This window comes from Trachymyrmex septentrionalis, unplaced genomic scaffold (genome assembly GCF_001594115.1).
Source record: "Trachymyrmex septentrionalis isolate Tsep2-gDNA-1 unplaced genomic scaffold, Tsep1.0 scaffold13, whole genome shotgun sequence".
NCBI classification, from domain to species: domain Eukaryota; kingdom Metazoa; phylum Arthropoda; class Insecta; order Hymenoptera; family Formicidae; genus Trachymyrmex; species Trachymyrmex septentrionalis.
In genome coordinates, this window is record NW_017304438.1 from 365,441 (window position 1) to 383,464 (window position 18,024).

At 30.1% G+C, this 18,024-nt stretch overlaps 4 protein-coding genes across 5 annotated transcripts in view; 3 read left to right on the forward strand and 1 right to left on the reverse strand.

The window, feature by feature from the left end:
* LOC108756770 (tubulin-specific chaperone D) overlaps positions 1-8,291 on the forward strand; it is a 9,310-nt gene extending 1,019 nt beyond the window's left edge. The window contains exons 3-17 of the mRNA XM_018500810.1: positions 810-996; positions 1,102-1,330; positions 2,080-2,228; positions 2,317-2,546; positions 2,631-2,770; positions 2,839-2,944; positions 3,266-3,446; positions 3,539-3,697; positions 3,786-3,989; positions 4,065-4,229; positions 4,305-4,429; positions 4,513-4,667; positions 4,796-4,994; positions 5,199-5,501; positions 7,439-8,291. Of these exons, the coding sequence (XP_018356312.1) occupies positions 810-996; positions 1,102-1,330; positions 2,080-2,228; positions 2,317-2,546; positions 2,631-2,770; positions 2,839-2,944; positions 3,266-3,446; positions 3,539-3,697; positions 3,786-3,989; positions 4,065-4,229; positions 4,305-4,429; positions 4,513-4,667; positions 4,796-4,994; positions 5,199-5,501; positions 7,439-7,720 (2,814 nt within the window). The 3' untranslated portion in view covers positions 7,721-8,291. The remainder of the gene's footprint in view (positions 1-809; positions 997-1,101; positions 1,331-2,079; positions 2,229-2,316; positions 2,547-2,630; positions 2,771-2,838; positions 2,945-3,265; positions 3,447-3,538; positions 3,698-3,785; positions 3,990-4,064; positions 4,230-4,304; positions 4,430-4,512; positions 4,668-4,795; positions 4,995-5,198; positions 5,502-7,438) is intronic.
* The window catches only part of LOC108756773 (ADP-ribosylation factor-like protein 13B), a 29,406-nt gene continuing 13,249 nt past the window's right edge, over positions 1,868-18,024 (forward strand). Inside the window, exon 1 of the mRNA XM_018500814.1 lies at positions 1,868-1,882. The gene's annotated coding sequence lies outside the window, so the exon portion shown is untranslated. The remainder of the gene's footprint in view (positions 1,883-18,024) is intronic.
* LOC108756772 (alpha-(1,3)-fucosyltransferase 10) lies at positions 8,344-14,678 on the reverse strand. 2 transcript variants are annotated; one of them, XM_018500813.1, is made up of 7 exons: positions 14,497-14,678; positions 14,376-14,418; positions 14,183-14,307; positions 13,892-14,111; positions 11,917-12,106; positions 9,431-9,578; positions 8,344-9,360 (listed from the first exon to the last, which is right to left on the reverse strand). In XM_018500813.1, the coding sequence occupies exons 1-7, from the start codon at positions 14,563-14,565 to the stop codon at positions 8,878-8,880; spliced, it is 1,278 nt and encodes a 425-aa protein (XP_018356315.1). In that variant the 5' UTR covers positions 14,566-14,678; the 3' UTR covers positions 8,344-8,877. The 2 variants fall into 2 exon arrangements, with proteins under 2 accessions (XP_018356315.1, XP_018356314.1); XM_018500812.1 differs by having other exon boundaries at positions 9,431-9,608.
* LOC108756774 (pre-mRNA-splicing factor 18) overlaps positions 16,645-18,024 on the forward strand; it is a 1,846-nt gene continuing 466 nt past the window's right edge. Inside the window, exons 1-3 of the mRNA XM_018500816.1 lie at positions 16,645-17,002; positions 17,093-17,371; positions 17,465-17,893. Of these exons, the coding sequence (XP_018356318.1) occupies positions 16,874-17,002; positions 17,093-17,371; positions 17,465-17,893 (837 nt within the window). The 5' untranslated portion in view covers positions 16,645-16,873. The remainder of the gene's footprint in view (positions 17,003-17,092; positions 17,372-17,464; positions 17,894-18,024) is intronic.

Genomic DNA, 18,024 nt, shown 5'->3' on the forward strand with positions numbered 1-18,024 from the left:
TATAGTATCAAAACTGCTACAGTGGCTGCATTTGAAAACAAGTCAAAAACATCTAATAAACATTCCAAATAGTTTTGGAGTTGCAGGATATTGAAGTAAGAAAACATGAATCATAGTAAATTTTGTTTAATGTTCGTTATTCTATTTAATGCTTTACAAAAGATATTCAAAAATCTCCCTCTACTTTGACACACTTTCTAGCACGAATTTAATAAATTGTTTTGGACTTGATGACAAATATTTAGAGTTTTGTGAATGATATTGGGCAACGTTCACTTGCCATAATAATTCTGCATTCTCATTTTGATAGACTAGATCTTTCATTTTTATTAAAAAAAAAATTCAGTAGTGTGAGGTTGGGACTTTTTGCTGGCTATTTAATAGAAGCATTCTGGCCTCTCCCAATCCAATGAGGATAGAGATAATTATAGAGAAACGTTTGTACAGAAAGAGAGAGAGAGAGAGAGAGAGAGAGAGTCATCCTGCCAGTGTATTTGTTTAGATTTTTGGAATGAATGAAAGACCTAGTCAAAATTCAGAACAATAGAATAACAACATTTACTACGATTCATGTTTTCTTACTTCAATATTCCGTAACTTCGAAACCGATCAAAATTAGATATATGTTTATTAGACATTTTCGACTTATTTTCATGACTGAAGCAGCCGTAGCAGTTTCAGCAGGTACTATATGCAGAGACCCCCTGTATATACTGGGTGTTCCAGTTTTACTACGCCTCTGGTGACTGGAAGTAGCTGTGTTATTATTTGTTGTAGATTTTTTAAGTATTTCTTATACATTTTTTTAGTGTATAGAAGATGATCCTTTGAGACATGGACCTCTGGCTGTAATAGCCTCAATATTAAAGCACAGTGCCAGAGAAGATGTTAAACCATACAGTCAAATGCTTCTTGATAATATATTGAAACTTCGACTGAGTGACAATCCAGCAGATCTCATTAGAAAATTTGGAATAAAAGTTGTTCAGCGTATAGGTATTAAAAGCTCTGAGATTGTTTAATTTCACATATCCATTTCTTGTAAATTGAAAAAAAAATTGAAAAATATAAAAAGTTCAAAATTTTTTACATGTTTGATAGGTCTGATATTGTTGAGAACAAAATTAGCATCCTGGCGCTATCAGAAGATGAGTCGACCAATAAATATTACACCTAATGTTAAAGCGAATGATATTGATAATACTGAAAGTATCACTTGTATTAAAAAAACTATTTCAAACGACAATGAAGATCAGGAGATTCCCCCAGCCATTGAAGATATAATAGAGCAACTCATACAAGGTCTTCGGGATAAAGCAATTACTATAAGGTATATAGATGCCATTACATATATTAATCATTTATTGAAGATAACATTAACTATAAATGTCATAAACAAGGTGAAATCAAGCTGAAAATTGACTGAAATATGCAACTTTCGCCAAGCCTTAGCTCTTATTATCTATGATATTTACAAGTATAGAATTAATAGTCATTTTCTTTTAAAAATTATCAAAAATTGTTTTAAAATGTGTTTTAAATTTTTTAGAAGTATTTAAAATCGAGAATTTCGATTTTCTAGAGTGTTTTTCTAAAATTTCAAAATTTACTAATGTAAACTCAAAATAGCAATTTTTAAAGTCACAAAATTTTCATGTATTTTATAAAACAAATGCAATTTTTTTTAATGACTATTTTACATGGCTCGATTTACATCGAAGTTATAACATCAATGTTGTGAAACTGGCCAATCATAGTTATTCTTCTGAAGAATGGAATGACTGTGATTAGAACACAAAAATGTTTCAAAAAAAAATGCCAAACTTTGGAAGCGTAAGGGATTGATGTACTAAAAAAACAAGTTTCTTTAGAGATTCATTTTGTTTTGGAGAAAATTGTAAAAAACAAACAAAAAGCCAAAAAATGGATTATTGTACCTATTTATTTTAGTTTGTTTATATATCTATATAAACAAAGTTAGATTAACCATAATAATTAATATATTATTATAGTTATATGGTTTGTTAATATTATAATAATTATATATTATTATTATTAATTAACATTATATTATAATAGATGGTCTGCAGCAAAAGGTATTGGCAGAATAACCGCGAGATTGCCGGTAGACTTAGCTGACGATGTCCTTGGTTTTGTATTGAATCTCTTTTCTGGACGTGAATCAGATTCAGCATGGCATGGTGGTTGTTTGGCACTCGCGGAACTTGGTATATCTCTTTTACGTTTACAAATATATTACAATATATTTTTATTCTATCACTTGTATATATTTATTGTTATTATTGCATATTTCAGGAAGGCGTGGCCTATTGTTACCTCATCGTCTAAGTGATGTTATTCCTGTGGTTTTGCAAGCCTTAGTCTTTGACGAACCTAGAACTTACGGATCGATCGGTTATTTGATCAGAGATGCCGCTTGCTATATATGTTGGTCTTTTCCAAGAGCCTACGATCCGCATGTTTTTGAACGTTATGTTAAAGAAATTGCCGCAATGTTATTAGTTGTAACATGTTTCGATAGAGAGGTACAATTTGTGCATAAACTTATACATATTTAATTTCCATTTGCATTGTATTTATAATTTATGTAATATGTTGTGCACTGATAGATAAATTGTAGGAGAGCGGCGTCTGCCGCATTTCAAGAAAACGTTGGCAGACAAGGCAATTTTCCACATGGTATAGATATACTGACTGTCGCTGACTATTTTGAAGTTGGCGTAAGGAGTCATACATATCTCAAAATCAGGTAAAGAATTCGATAAATATTTCGACATTTCTTATTACTTGGTTGATTTTTATAATACTATCCATTAGCGTACAAATCGCACAATATGAAGAATATACGAAGCCTTTAATAGATCATTTAGTAGCAAAAAAGGTTACACATTGGGATACTGCAATCAGGGAACTTTCAGCTAGAGTAAGTTCGAGTTCCAATAGCAATATTAATTAACCCGACGTCATAGAGACCTAAAAAGTTTTAAACATCTATTTCTTGTTATATACTTGTTTTACAATGTAAAAATAAAAGTGCTTTACATATTCTTAGTGGTTTACTTTACTAGATTATCTACAAGTATATTAAAAGACTTGTATATTAAAAGACTACCATTTCGTAAAAGCTATTAGCTTTTTAAAATTATCTATGTAACATTTAACATTTTAGCACCTCAATGACGCTGGATTAAACGTTTACGATGTCAAAATTTACCAATTTTCTGTCATTAATAATTTGTTGCAGACGCTTTTTAATCTAACAGTAACTGATGCACATTACATGATAAATACAGTACTACCGACTTTATTAGACATGCTAAATTCTATCGACTTAAATGTTAGACACGGTGCAGTACTAGCCACTGCAGAAATTCTCGAAGCGTTATATAATTACTTTAATGATAAAATTATTGGATGTATTATCGGTAAGAATATGTAAAATCATATACAGAGATCAGTTTTTATTTTTCTGTAAATATCTATTAAAGATTACAATAAGATTGATCTTTTCATTCAGGAGCCACAGCAGTATCTGATATACAAGATATAGTGCGCACTATCAGAAATAGAGGACAATTTAAAGGTCTTGGAGGAGAGCTAATGAAACAAGCTTGTTCCACACTAATAAAGAAATGTTCTATTGTTCATTTTCCTGTTCATTTTACAGATATTGTAGGTACGTATTAATAATTAAAATTTTATTTCTTAAACAATTGCTTTTATCTATTACTTGTGTATATTTATAATATCTATCAATAATACAGATGACTGGCAGAAATTACTAGAAGAATGTTTAAGCCACGAAGTATCGACAGTTAAGTTAAAAGCAGCTGAAGCACATACAAACTATTTTCTAGAATATTATGTGAATATTGATTACGATGCTCGAAGTGCTATAGTTAATCGTTATTTGGAGTCCTTACAATCGAGTAATCAGTCCATTAGAATAGGATTTGCACAAGCAATAGGTAAGTTCGAGGATGCATTTTATTTATAGGTGCTGAAATATTTCTATCTATTTCATTAATTTTATTTTTTTACAGGACATTTCCCATTATTCGTAATTCGTGAAAGAGTGAAGGATATCATAAATTCGTTAATCACATGCACTCATATATCTAAGAACACATTGAAATGGGCGGAGAGTAGAAAAGAAGCTTTGCACTCTTTAACAATGATACTGCAAACATTAGGAATTGATGAAGCTGGTGGAGTTTTTATTCAAATATCATATTCATTAACACTTTACGGTATTTATTGTGAATAAATAAATTTTTTTTCAGACAAATGGCAACCGTTTGTACCAGATATATACGATTGTTATTTATTGGCTCTTAAAGAATACACGATAGATAGTCGTGGTGATATAGGCGCTTGGGTGAGAGAAGCAGCTATGATTGGACTACACGTACGTATTCCATTGCAGAAAATTGTTTTATTATCAATATACATCACAAAATTAATTGCGATTAAAATTTCTACATTATTCAGATAATGACGAATCTAGTATCGCAAGCAAAACTATTCTCTGTATTGAATGAGGACTTAATGACTGGTATTATTGGTGGTATCGCACAACAAGCTGTTGAGAGGATAGATGGAATTCGAGCTCAGGCTGGTACTGTATTCAGTGCTCTTATACACAGGTAAAAACCCGTCAGTATATCTTTACTGAAATTTTCCATCATTTTTTTTATATAGAAACGTAAGAAATAAAACATGAAGAATTTTAATTGAAAAGATTTTTTGATAATTATGATGCCTTCTTTTATAGTGATCCGCCACTTACAAATATACCATATCATGACGAGTTGAAAGCTATATTTCCTTATAACGAATGTAAGGAAACTATCGAATGGCGAATGGAATCTGTAACGTTTCCACGATTTATTAAGATGTTGAATTTTCCACCATATAAAATGAACTTGTTACGCGGAATCATATTTAGCGTCGGCGGCTTAAGCGAGTCATTGGTAAATCTAATATTTATTAAAAATTATAGAAATCTCTTTAATCCTATATAAAATATCTTTCAAGCATTTATACGCATAAGCTAATTTACTTGATAAAGGCAAAATCGTTGATCAATTTTTTAAAATAAGATTTATAATTTTATTGTATACAACAAATTTTCTATCTGTAACTAAATACCTTTCTTATTTTTTATCTCTTATCAGGTAAAATATTCGAGTGTTTCTTTATTTACTTATCTACAAGAGATCGATGAGATGGGTTTAAGGAATTTATGTGAAAAAATATTAGATATATTCGAAGAGAGTCATAAAAATGAAAGAATGATAACATCGATGTTGGCTTTCTTGGATCGTTTGTTGAGTTCCGGTTGCATTCAGTCTGTCTTAGATGATGAAAGCAATACAATTTCAGAGCGCATACTGACATTATTAAAACAGGAAATAAAATATTTTAACAATATGAAACTACTCATTAGTAGTATAAATGTTTTCTGCGAATTACTACAGGTAAAAATTAATAAGAAAAATAATATTGAGGAACAAAATTTTATCGTTTTTATATTATTTTTAAGGGCATTATAATTATTTTTAAAACATTTTTTACTAATTTGGGTGCACTAAGCACGAATAGAACTTTGAAAATACTAAATTGATGTTTTAAACAAACGAGGTCAAAAGTGCAAAAAACATGTTTTTAGTCATTTTTCAACATCTGTAGAAAAACAGAAGCTCCTAGCTTTCTATTTGGGATAAAATACGCTTAATCCCTGCCCTTTTAGACTATATAATATAGAATATTTTTTTGATAAAGATTTATGCGATTTCATAGTACCCTGAAGCATTTTATTGAGAAATAATATTAACATTTACTAAATGCGGTAAAGTTTAAGAAAATGTAATAAAATAGAAAAAAAAATATAAATCGTATATAAAAATCATATAGAAAATCGAGTGCTCCAATTAACTTGTGCTCGTTAGAAATAGTATTCATAAATAGATATAATATCGCAACTAGGAGATTCTAAATAAATAAATTTAGGAATAAGATTGAGTTCTCGAGATTAAACAATAAAAAATATATTAACAAACAAGCAATTGAGAGCAAAAATTAAGACGCAGTTTATTAAAGCGTTTATTATACGTTAACAATGTATTTCAAAGACCTTACAACTATGATGAAATCGGACGTTTCGGTTCATCCTCAGCGATGTCCACATAACATTAAAAATTAACGATAAGATCCAAGCCCGCAGCTAAGGGAGCCTCCTCAAATTTAAACTTGCGAAGCATTATTGTCAATTAGTTGAATAGCTAAATGATCACCGCTGCGAACCACGATCCATATATCAAACCTCTTATAGAAACACATAAATAAAGATAGATCGTTGAGAGGACCGTATCAAGCAAATATCAATGTTCATTTGAAATTTCATTTAATTTTTAATGTTATGTGGACATCGCTGAGGATGGCTCGAACTGAGCCGAAATGTCCGATTTCATCATAGTTGTAAGGTCTTTGAAATACATTGTTAACGTACAACGCTTTAATTACTGCATTTTAGTTTTTGCTCTCAATTGCCTGTCTGTTAATATATTTTTTAAGAGATTCTAGTTGTAGAAGTTCTCATTGTTTTCACATATTGAAAGATGACCAAAAACACGCACCTTTGAATCGGTTTTGTTCAAAAGCTAGAGCCAATTAATTATTTTCATTTCCAGATTTGAATTCTACGAAAAAACCTATCAAAAATAGTTACCTTTGACCCGACAAAAAAATCCCCAGTGTTATCAATTAATAATTATATAATAGTAATTAATTGGTGTGCGTGTGTGTACAGGGTGTCTCAAAATATTTGGGATTACTTTCATATGCAGGTAGAACAGATTAAACTGAATCGAAAGTCCTGTACAACTTTTTAATTTTCGTAATAATTAACGAGCTATTAATTATTAAAAATCGCTATATTAGCTTGAATGCAAGCACACGGCGGTAGATCCGGCTAATATGGCGATTTTTAATAATTAATAACTTATTAACTATTACGAAAATTGAAAAGTTATAGAGTCCGCTTTATTTTCTAAAATAATCCCAAATATGATGGGGCATCCTGTGTATGCGTGTATATGTATACACAAAATATCCCAAACTAATAATAAATATTTTAGAGCTCTTAAATAATCACTACGGCTGTATTAGATAGTAACATCATAAGTAAGAAATTATTCTTTGTCTTAAAATGTAAGAATATCTTTAAAACAAATATCGTCAGTTTTGGGATATTGTATATTATATGATAGTATTTATAACACATAATTACACACACACACACACACACACACACACACACACACACCAAAATTCATAATAATTTAAATATTTTAAATTGTCTCATCGAATATTAATCGAATTTCATTAAATATTATTAAACATTTCAAATTTTTAGGTACGAGGTCCTGTTGCAAAGAGAGCATTTTGTCAATTAAGTATATTTTTGTGTCACAAATATACAAGCTTAAGAAAGACAACAGCTATACGTACTTATGAAACATTGACTCTTTATGGAGAAGAGATGGATATAGCAGAAGAAGATTTAGCAAATATACTCATAAAATTGAACGCGACAGATTGGGAACAACCAATCGCAGATTTACGTCCAATCAGAAATAATTTGTGTGAGCTAATGAAGGTACCTGCTCCAGTTTTGCAAATAAAATCAACGAATTGAGGAAGGCTAACTTAAAGTATGAAAATCGTAACTTTTTATTGTATTTAAAATTATATTATATTTTTACGCTTAAAGGGCGTAAAGTGAGACAAAATTTGGTCACTGCGACGAACAATTAAAGTAAAGATTGCAAATCTCACAGTCAAATAAGGCTTTAATACTGTCTAAACTCTAATACTGTCATTAAAAATATTGTATATACAGGGTGAAGTTTAATGAATGTCTCAACGTTTTATTATGAGAGATAATTATCAATTGTAATACAGTTACAGAGAGAGTAAAATCTATATATAAGAGAGAATGAAATATTCACCTCTTATGGTAAAATGTTGAGACATTCATTAAAACTCATCATACACGAAATGACATAAGCTATATTTTATGTGTGATGGTCCTAATGGGCTTTCTACAATAAGTCATAATCTAAGTTTTAAGTCGTGAGTCATAAGAAATTAACCAATTACACTCGAATGTGAGAAGAATAATCGATGATTGGTCAATTTCTTATGGCTTAAAACTTAAAGCCCATAAGATTCACTACATACGCATGAAAATAAAATCTTTTTTCATCATACAGACTTATACATTTTATAAAATGCATTTAGTAATTTCTATTGCGTTATTTTATACAAAATGAAAATATAAAAATTATTTCTATGATACCAAAATAGAAATGCTTGTACATTCACTCAGATAATAACAAATTATAAACATTATCTTCTTCTTTGGATGGCTCAAGGTACCTATCATAGAACAAGTCAGAATGGATTGTTTTTTGGAAAAAATGGAATAATTCCAATCGGAATCCATTCTGACTTTTTCTATGATAAGTGTTCTGATCCTTGCTCTTGCGATATATGTGGTCAATAATATAATGCGCAGTTCAAGTTGGCCTTGTTTTTAAACAAAATATTTTTAAATATAATGCATCATTCAGTCCGAAATAAATCTAAACATATTCACTCTAGCCTCTTATTTTATACTCTTGCAGTCTTTGAACTAGTGCACATGATGCAATAAGTTGAAGTGAAATAGATGTATATTATTTGTTTTAATTCAATCTATTGTAGCGTGTGCATCAGTTTAAAGAGTAAATGAATAAAAAGGAGATCTTTTAACTATCAAAAAAATTCTTTCACATTTTTTTTTAATATGTTTCAGCATTCATTATTGTCGTACATAGTCATCTTCTGTTCATCAAAATGTTTTATATTAATACTGATATTATTAGTTACGTAATGAGATAACAGCTTAGCTCCACATTTCTCAATATTCCATTGCTCAGTCCACCAATTGTGCTTATTAATTTCGCCTGTTATTGGATCTCTTGGCAGAGAACAATTGTACTGTTTTTTTGTTACTATGCTCTTTTCTAATTCGGAACTATTTTTTTGTATTCGTTCACAAACAAAGCATTCAAATTCTTCCATATAATTTCCAAAATCGTTTGGAATTCCCGTTTGTCTCTTTTCGAGCGCACGTAACAACTTGCTATTTGTAACGCGTTTACTTAATTTATGAGACAAGTACTCTTCATATGCAGAATCATTTTTTAAAAGATTATGCAAAAAATGGGCGAGTTCTATTGGACTAGTAAAGTCTAATATTGAGATGGCAGATTTATTATTTGGTAGCCAATCCTACAAAATAAAAAATTTAGATAAAGCAGGTTTAATTCTGAGAGATTCAAGTCACAATTAAAAAAAATACCTTAAAAGATGGTGATCCGTAATATATTGGTACAGAGCCGACAACAAGTGGCCTCCATAGTTTTTCTGTGATATAATCGTCACAAATTGCATTCTCAAAAGCTATAGTAAACTTGTATTTGGCCACAAAGAACAAGAACTCACGATCGCTTAAAATATCGAGATAGTTGTTCTTCAACCTGAATAGACATATTTTATCTGCTAATAATTATTAATTTTGACAATCTAAAATTATTATTTTAAGACTTTGGTGAAGTCAGCATCCCCACCATTGAAAATTGGAATAAGATACATGCCAAAATTAAGTGCTAAATTAGATGCTAATTTAGTGCTCTATTCCTGATTTTAATGCTCAAAACATTTAGCAGGAATCCGTATTTAAAAGTGGCTAGATTCATGTCAAGTTAGAACCATCAATTTAATATACATATAAACAAAAATTTTAAAATCAATACACAAAATTAAGTGCTTTTTAAGTGCTTTTTAGGAATAATAAACAGAATTGATATCAGTTTACTAAGAAAACGATTACATATAACATATGAACAAGAGTAATCTTCTAAAATTCAGACAGAGTATCAAATATTTTTTATTTACGCTCACAAGATATACAATATCCAATTTTGGTGTTTATTTCTTGTCGTTGAAAAAGCATCTCTAATTCTATATAAACAAAAATAAAGTACTTTTAAAATCACGTCGAAGAGACATCCTTAACTTACCGAGTATTAAAGCCAGCTATACTAGAATAGGGATAGGAATCGTTACTTTTACTGTTATTTTCTATAATAACGGTTTAGCAATGACGTTACAATTTTTTTTATGACAGTGACGGTAACTAACTAAAACATAAAATTGAGAAAGTTACTTTGTCAAAAGTAACTTGTCACCATTATGCGTTGTTTATTGAAAAAAAGTAACTCGTTAACATGTAACTAGTTAAAGTAACAAGTAAAAATATCGAGTCGATATATTAATGAGTTACTTTTTTCAATAAATAACGCGTAAAATAAAGATGATAAGTTACTTTTCAAATTTTCCAAAGTAATTTTCTCAATCTTTAAGTTAGTTATTTATAATATTATCGTTACCGTCATAAAAAATTGCAACGTCCGTTATTGCCAAATTGTTATTATAAAAAGTAAAAAGAATGATTCTCATCCCTATACTGCAGTATTTTTTACAACTGATATAAAGGATCGATGTTAAATTATTTTCTGATTTTAATGCTATTTTAAGTTTATTTTATTTAAAATTAAACTTAATGCACTTTTTTATGTTAACATAATATTCTTTTATTTTACATTGTAAACATTATATTATATAATATTGTAAATTACATGATATTGCATGCAAATAATTTGTGGACAAGCATCATGATTCTTACTTAATATTTCTTCTGCAATTCGGCAATCGTCATATTTGATCCATTTAGCCTTATTGCGATAATAAATGGTCGTGTAATGATAAATTGTCTCATCCGAACTCCTTGTTTGTTTTTCAGGGACCATGTAATTAACGATGTCATTAAGAAAATACTCTTTTGAGAAATGAAAATTTTATTTTTTCGGAGAGAGATGAAATTCCACTTAATTTGTAATATTCCTTCAGTATCACATAGATTTTCAACGTAATGTAGGGTCCTAAAAAATTGAGAAATATCATAACATCAAACTATTAATATTCTTAAGATGTCCATTATCATCATCATTATTAAATTCTTTATCAATTTATCTTTATGTTATACTACTATAGTTCTGTTCATGATTGCATTTCAAGATTGAAAAAGATTTCCGCGCGTGATTTTCTAAATTGGACATGTATATAAATTTACGCCGAAATATTTAAATACTGAAATCCGCTTGTTTACAAATTGTTTTGTGTGCAATATAATGCAATTTACGATATTATATAATGTTTACAATATAGAACAAAAGCACATATAATATGTTAACATAAAAAAAAGTAACAGGTAATTATCATACCTACAACATTTCATATGCAATAAATTTAATTTTAAGTAAAATAAACTTAACATAGCATCAAAATCAGAAATAATTCACACCGGTCCTCTATGTCAGTTTTAAAAAATATAGTTAGCTTTAACGCTCGGCAAGTTAAGAATATCTCTTCAACTTGTCTTGATTTTAAAAGGTTTATTCTTGTTCATACACAATTAGAGGTATCTTTTAGACAAGGGATAAGCACCAAAATCAAATATTTGTATATCTCGCAAGCACCTACATCGAGAAAGCATTTAACTGAAGCCGATTTTCTGTCTCAATTTTAGAAGATGCTTTATTCTTGTTCATGTATTATATGTAATTATTTTTTTAGTTTTTCGTGTCTTTTAAAATTTAACAGATATCAATTCTGTTCATTGTTCCTAAAGAATATTTAAATAACACTTAATTTTGATACGTATCTTATTCCAATTTTCAGTGATGAGGATATCAACTTCACGGAGATTGTTATAAATAAAAATACCTGTTGTCAAGCTGAGCATTATTCACACATGCACCATAGGAATCTATCCGAATATGTTTCATTAATTCTGAGACATAACTATCCCTATCACTAGCAGTATCACAGTCAGATTGAATGTATAATACTGGTGCTAAATTTTCTGCACGCATCAATACAGATTTCTCTTTGGTAGACATGTAATACGAATTTGCTGCAAATATTTCATTTTTATATCTTTTTATGCACACATGAGGCTTACCCATAAAGTGGCATAGACGGTCAACATTATTGTTCAATTATATTTTTCAATATTATTGATGTTCCTCTAGACAATTCAGTATAATTCTCAATATAACTTTCAAATCGTGCAATTTATTAATTCTTTTAATTTATATTATTAATTTAATATCTCTCTTTAATCTTACCTAATTATTATTGACATAAATTAAATAAATTGAACAAAATATTTGATGAGAATCTATCGACATCTGATCACAGAATAAGCACAATATTAATAAAAAAACAAGAATTACTGAAGACAAATTCTGAAGATATTTCCAAACTGAATAGCACCTCCTTAACTGGAACAGCTATCATTCTACGTATCATGAGCAAATAAAGGGTGCATTATGATTAGTTTTTCCAAAAAATGATAAAAAATAGTCATTCAAATGTCATTATTCAGTGTTAATTTTGATATAAGAAGCATGGTTCATTTATAATACTAGAAATAAATGATCATATTGATATCTTTTGAGCAATAGTACTCTCAGATTGATCAATATCTTAGTTAATAAGTTGCATAATATATTTCAAAGTATTTTTTGTTGATATAATATCAGAGTTGCCACAGACCTGGAAAACCAGGAAAAATTAGGGAAATTGAAATTGGTCATGGAAAACCGGGAAAAGTCAGACGAAAATGTAAAAGTCTGGAATTTCGAAATTTGTTTACAATTTCCTTAAACTCCTATTCCAAATAATGTTATAATTTTTTAAATATTATATCTGACATTTATAGTCAAATACGTTCAAAATTTGCGCACTTTAAACGATTTTAATAAAATAAATAAAATTTATATTTTATTCGATCAGTATTTTTATTTGATCCCTTTTTTTCGTCATAACTGCATTTTTTTCCAAAACTAATTTATTTTTTGCTGGCTTGAATTTGCACCTAAAATTTTACTATGTTACTAACTTTTTTTGCGTCGTTTTTAATAATATAGACTAGCTTTCCTACAATCCTTGAGTCTAAATGTTAAAATTTACATATTTTATGTTCATGTCATGGAAAATTTTCCATTTTCATCTGGAAAATCTGGAAGGTAGAGAATTTTTAAATTCATTTTCTGGCAACCCTGAATATATTGTAAAAAAATCCTTAATATTGCCTCCAGACGATTAATAATATTATATAATATTAAGTATTCTTTAATAATATCAATCACCTACAAGTCGCTTAAAATGTTCGATCATATGTATTGTTACTTAAATAATAAAAAATTAGAATTGAAGAATGTAAAACTTTTGTTAGTTAGATCAGGTGTCTCAAGACTTATTGTGACAACTGTTAATAACAAATTCTTGAGATAATTTATCATTTTGAAAAATTTGAAAATTTTAATATCAAAGCTACAATAGTTTTTAAATGAGAAAGGTTTTACATTAACCAATTGGTCTATCCAAAATTCGCACGGTTAGACATGATATATTATATAATAATGTAAAATATTTTCAAGCACCAATTCTATTTCTCTTTTATTCTTCTATACACCTTCACTATTCTAAAATATGTCATTACTGAACATATGAATTTCAGACAGTTCCAATTAGCTAATTTTAAAAACCCTTCTCATTTAAAAACCACTGTAGAGCCATCTCGATATTTTGATATTAGAATTTACAACTTTCTAAAATGATCTCAAGAATCTTAAATTAATGAATGTTACAGAAGTCTGGGATATATTTTGTATATATTTTTGTCTATAATTACCTACTAATTCTTCTAGACCAGGTAAATCAAGAAGTGTGAGTGGTACATTACTTAATCTGCTAAAGGTCGAAGAGTAATTAAAAAGATTAAGCGCTTCTTCATGGACAAGTATAGGATTATTCCTAGGGGATTCTTCATGAAGTAAGCCCCATGATATGGCACTGCTCCTCCAATTGGGCAAATCATGAATACGGAGATTACTTCCGTAAAACAGAACACTCTATAAAAGTCAGTAGTGTGTGCAAGATATCGAAATTGATTGAAAGAAATAGAAATATAAAGGGGTCATACTTTTAAGTTCACATCATTCACAAATGTTCTATTATGTGTGAGGTAACATCTGGCATTCCTGCAGGTTTTTACTCGATTATTATTACCGAATGGCGTCCACCATAGTATGACAGGTACGTCGTCATCTGGGTACAGAAAATCGAGATACGTCAATCTTTGTGGAAAAGCATCGATATGGCATATAATAAATTACCTGAGAAAGACAATCTTTTGCGATCGCGGAGTATTAAACATAACTAAAAATTATGAAAATGAATTAGCGGAAGCACGGAAATGCGGGCGTCAGAGTTTGATGTAAATTTTATTACATATACCTGAAATATCACGAAACATACACTCAGTGCTGTCGCAACTGTAAACATGACGCGTATTTTCGGCGGCATTATAGTTTCAAATGCATATTTATAAAGAATAAAAAAGAAGCTATCATCTTTTTAAAATTAATTACTAAATGACTAAAACAAATGATGAGACATAACCAAGAAGCAAAATGTCAAACGTGTCTCTCTCTCTCTCTCACCCCCTCTCTTTCTCCCTCCCTCCCTTAGTAGTATGATGGAATCAGAGAAACCTAAGAAAGGACATGATGACCCAAAACATGTAATGCATGGTCTACAATAGGCAGTAGAAGTAGTGGATTAAGAAGTAGGTGTAGAAATCGACCAATGATAGTTAAGTATCCTTCTCACATTCGACTATGATTTCTTGATTAACATTAAGCACATGACACATACAAAAACGTAAGGCCATAAGACCACCGACGAGATACTATTAAAGACCGACATCCTTACAGGAGTTCGCGTCCTTGTGAATATTGAATTAATTAAGAGTTAAAAACTGATAATATTGCATTAATTTTATGATTTATTAGTTTAGTAGATGTATTTATGCATTTAGAACTCAATAATATTCGATTTTTCTTTAAAATTGTGATTTCAGTATCATCGTCAAAGTTTCATTATTAACAGAGATGATAACTGCAGAAAAAAAATTGTAATTTTTCTGCAATATATAGAATATTATAGCTTTACAAGTATGAGTATTTATTTATGGAACATTTATGTAATAAAAAATCATGATTTTAATAATGTATGAGCCAAATATTTATGTTAATAATAGTAAATTTATATCAATTGTCGATAATGTCAGCGTTCTTCAATTACCTCCGAGCCCTTGGAGCTCTTTTTATATCGCCGAAAATTTGCCTAGGATTGACGGTGTTTAATAGCATCTCGTCGGTGATAAGCCATAAGCAGTAAGGAAATCGCAAGATTGGATTCGCTATTAGCTTTACGATCTCTACCGTGATTGGGCAATTCGCTTACTGATTACGCTTATGGCTTTACGTTTTTGTATGTGCCATGAGCTTAAGCGAATTGCCCAATCACGTTTTTCTATGTGCTCTTGGCTTAGGGTTGCCGCACACAAAATTCCGTAACATGCGTAAGGTGTAAACTTAAGCCGATAAGCCAATCAGGATGCTGCTTTAGATTACGTAATCTAACGGAAATGGAAATAACAGTAAACTTACCCACAACCTCGCAATAAGGTGAATTTCAATCGGTTGAAACTCACCTTATGGATAAGTTTACTGCTATTTCTATTTCCGTTAGAGTACGTAGATCTAAAGCAGTATCCTGATTGGCTCATCGGCTTAAGTTCATGTCTTATGCTTACTGTTACAGAAATTTTGTCTGCGGCAACCCTTAAAGTATATCCACACAAATTTGCATAACCGCATAAAAACGTGAACCAATCACATAGCTAATATAAGCGATGTCATATTGGCTCATAGAATTTACATATGGCACGTGCATGTTTTTATTTTAATTTTTATGATATATGAATAAACGTGCATAAGTACATAATCATTTACATGAGCAAGTGGACCAATCACGTACTTGTTGTGTAGAGCAGAAATATAGTATATGCGTAAGCAGAAAAATTTCATATTGTTGAAATTTTTATGTTATGAATATGCAGAGTCAATCAGTCAATGAGATGCTTATAAAACAGCGTTTGAGATTCATTTCATTATATACTTGCATTGTATAATAGTATTTTATAGTTCGCTGCATTCAGCAAAACACAACAGTTTTGCAACAGTTTTATGATTCTCTGCTGAGATAGGACCATTCCTCTTGATTTAAAAGCATAACCCAATCAGGGTGAAGAAAATTTCCAACAGTTGCAAAATAAACGTTCTGCTGAACGCAGTCATCGTTAAAGGGTCGTCTACATAAGTCGCAAACGCAGTTCGCAGACGCATTTGCAACAGCCAATGAAAAGTTGTTATTAGTATCATTGACCATTGTACCGCTTCTGATTGATGAACTACGTTCTGCGTTTGCAACTTATGTAGATGGCCCTTAATCCACTACAGCTACTACCTATTGTAGACTACGCATTTACCCTTCTACTATGATGCCGCAGTGCATGCTCGCGTTGTAGTATTTTGCATATTTTGTGATTGACAGATTTCTTAACCTGAATAAATAATTTTGACTTAAAATAGTTCGGTTTACGGAGCAGAGTGACACTGTTTTCTTGTCAAATCTTTATTTTTACGCTAAAACGCATCGATTCAGTGCATTTTTATCAAAATTTGAGGTGGAGGAGTTCTTAATATTTATCGAAGGAAATATAAGTTTTTTCTTGGAAGATGAACTTAATTTACCGATACGAAAGCGTATGAAACTTGTTCTCTATTTGTATCACTGGATATTTATTGATTTGAGTATAATATTTATTAGCAAAATGGATATTCTAAAAGCAGAAATAATGAAGAAACGTAAAGAGTTAGAAGAAAGTCACGTTTTAGTACGTCGCATGTGTGATATGTAGTTTGTGATTTTATAGTGTTCCGTCATTGTACATTATAATACTTATTTGTATTAATGTCTCTTTTAGGAAAATAATAAGAAGTATTTTAAAAGGAGTCAGTTGATATCGAAGCAACAGGAAGTATATGAAACAGATAAGGGAAACAATGAAGCTGTTTTGTTAAATGTTAGTCAGCAGTCAGAAGAACATGTAACAGATAGTAGCTCCGAACATTTACTGTCCAGGCAAGAAGTAATTAGGCGATTACGCGAACGGGGGGAGCCTATATTATTGTTCAGTGAATCTGAGGTAGAAGCGTTCAAAAGATTAAGGAAATGTGAAATCCTTGAGCCAGAAGTGAATAAGGTAAAATATCTATTATACTGTTACATACATTACTTCTGTCAATTAAAAAAACAGCTTAAAATGAAAATTTTGATTGTGATAATTTATCAATAGGGCTTCAGAAACGATTTTCAAGAAGCTATGGAACAAGTGGATCAAGCATATCTCAATGAGATTTTAACATCTTCCAAGTCCCAAAATCTTGATGGAAAAGGAGATGTAAATGTGCCTGACGAGAGTGTTACTTATGAAGATATAGAAAAGATGTCAACTAAACTGAATAAAGGAGACAAGGATTTTGATATGAATGTTATCACTCTGTTTGTACAATATTTAGTTCAAATATGGGGTAATCAATTAAACAGCCGGTCAGCTGCCGAAAAAATGAGCACAAAAGGAAAGATGAATAGCGCCACGTATGCTCAAACGAGAGAATATTTAAAACCACTTCTAAGAAAATTGAACAACAAATCTCTTCCGGAGGATATTACTGACAGTTTAACAGAAATCGTTAAACATTTGTTACAGCGTAACTATATATTGGTATATATGTGATACATTACATATAAAATAAATATCCTGTCAATATGATAAATATGATAATGGCAAATATTTGTATCTATGACAATCAAATTTTTGTTTCAGGCTAGCGACGCCTATTTGCAAATGGCAAT

Coding starts and splice junctions, on each gene's coding strand:
- LOC108756772 (XM_018500812.1), bottom strand. CDS start 14,565: ATGCCGCCGAAAATACGCGTCATGTTTACAGTTGCGACAGCACTGAGT. Junction 14,419..14,496: donor TATGTTTCGTGATATTTCAG/GTATATGTAATA, acceptor CATAATTTTTAG/TTATGTTTAATACTCCGCGA. Junction 9,609..11,916: donor AATGCTCAGCTTGACAACAG/GTATTTTTATTT, acceptor ATGTCTATTCAG/GTTGAAGAACAACTATCTCG.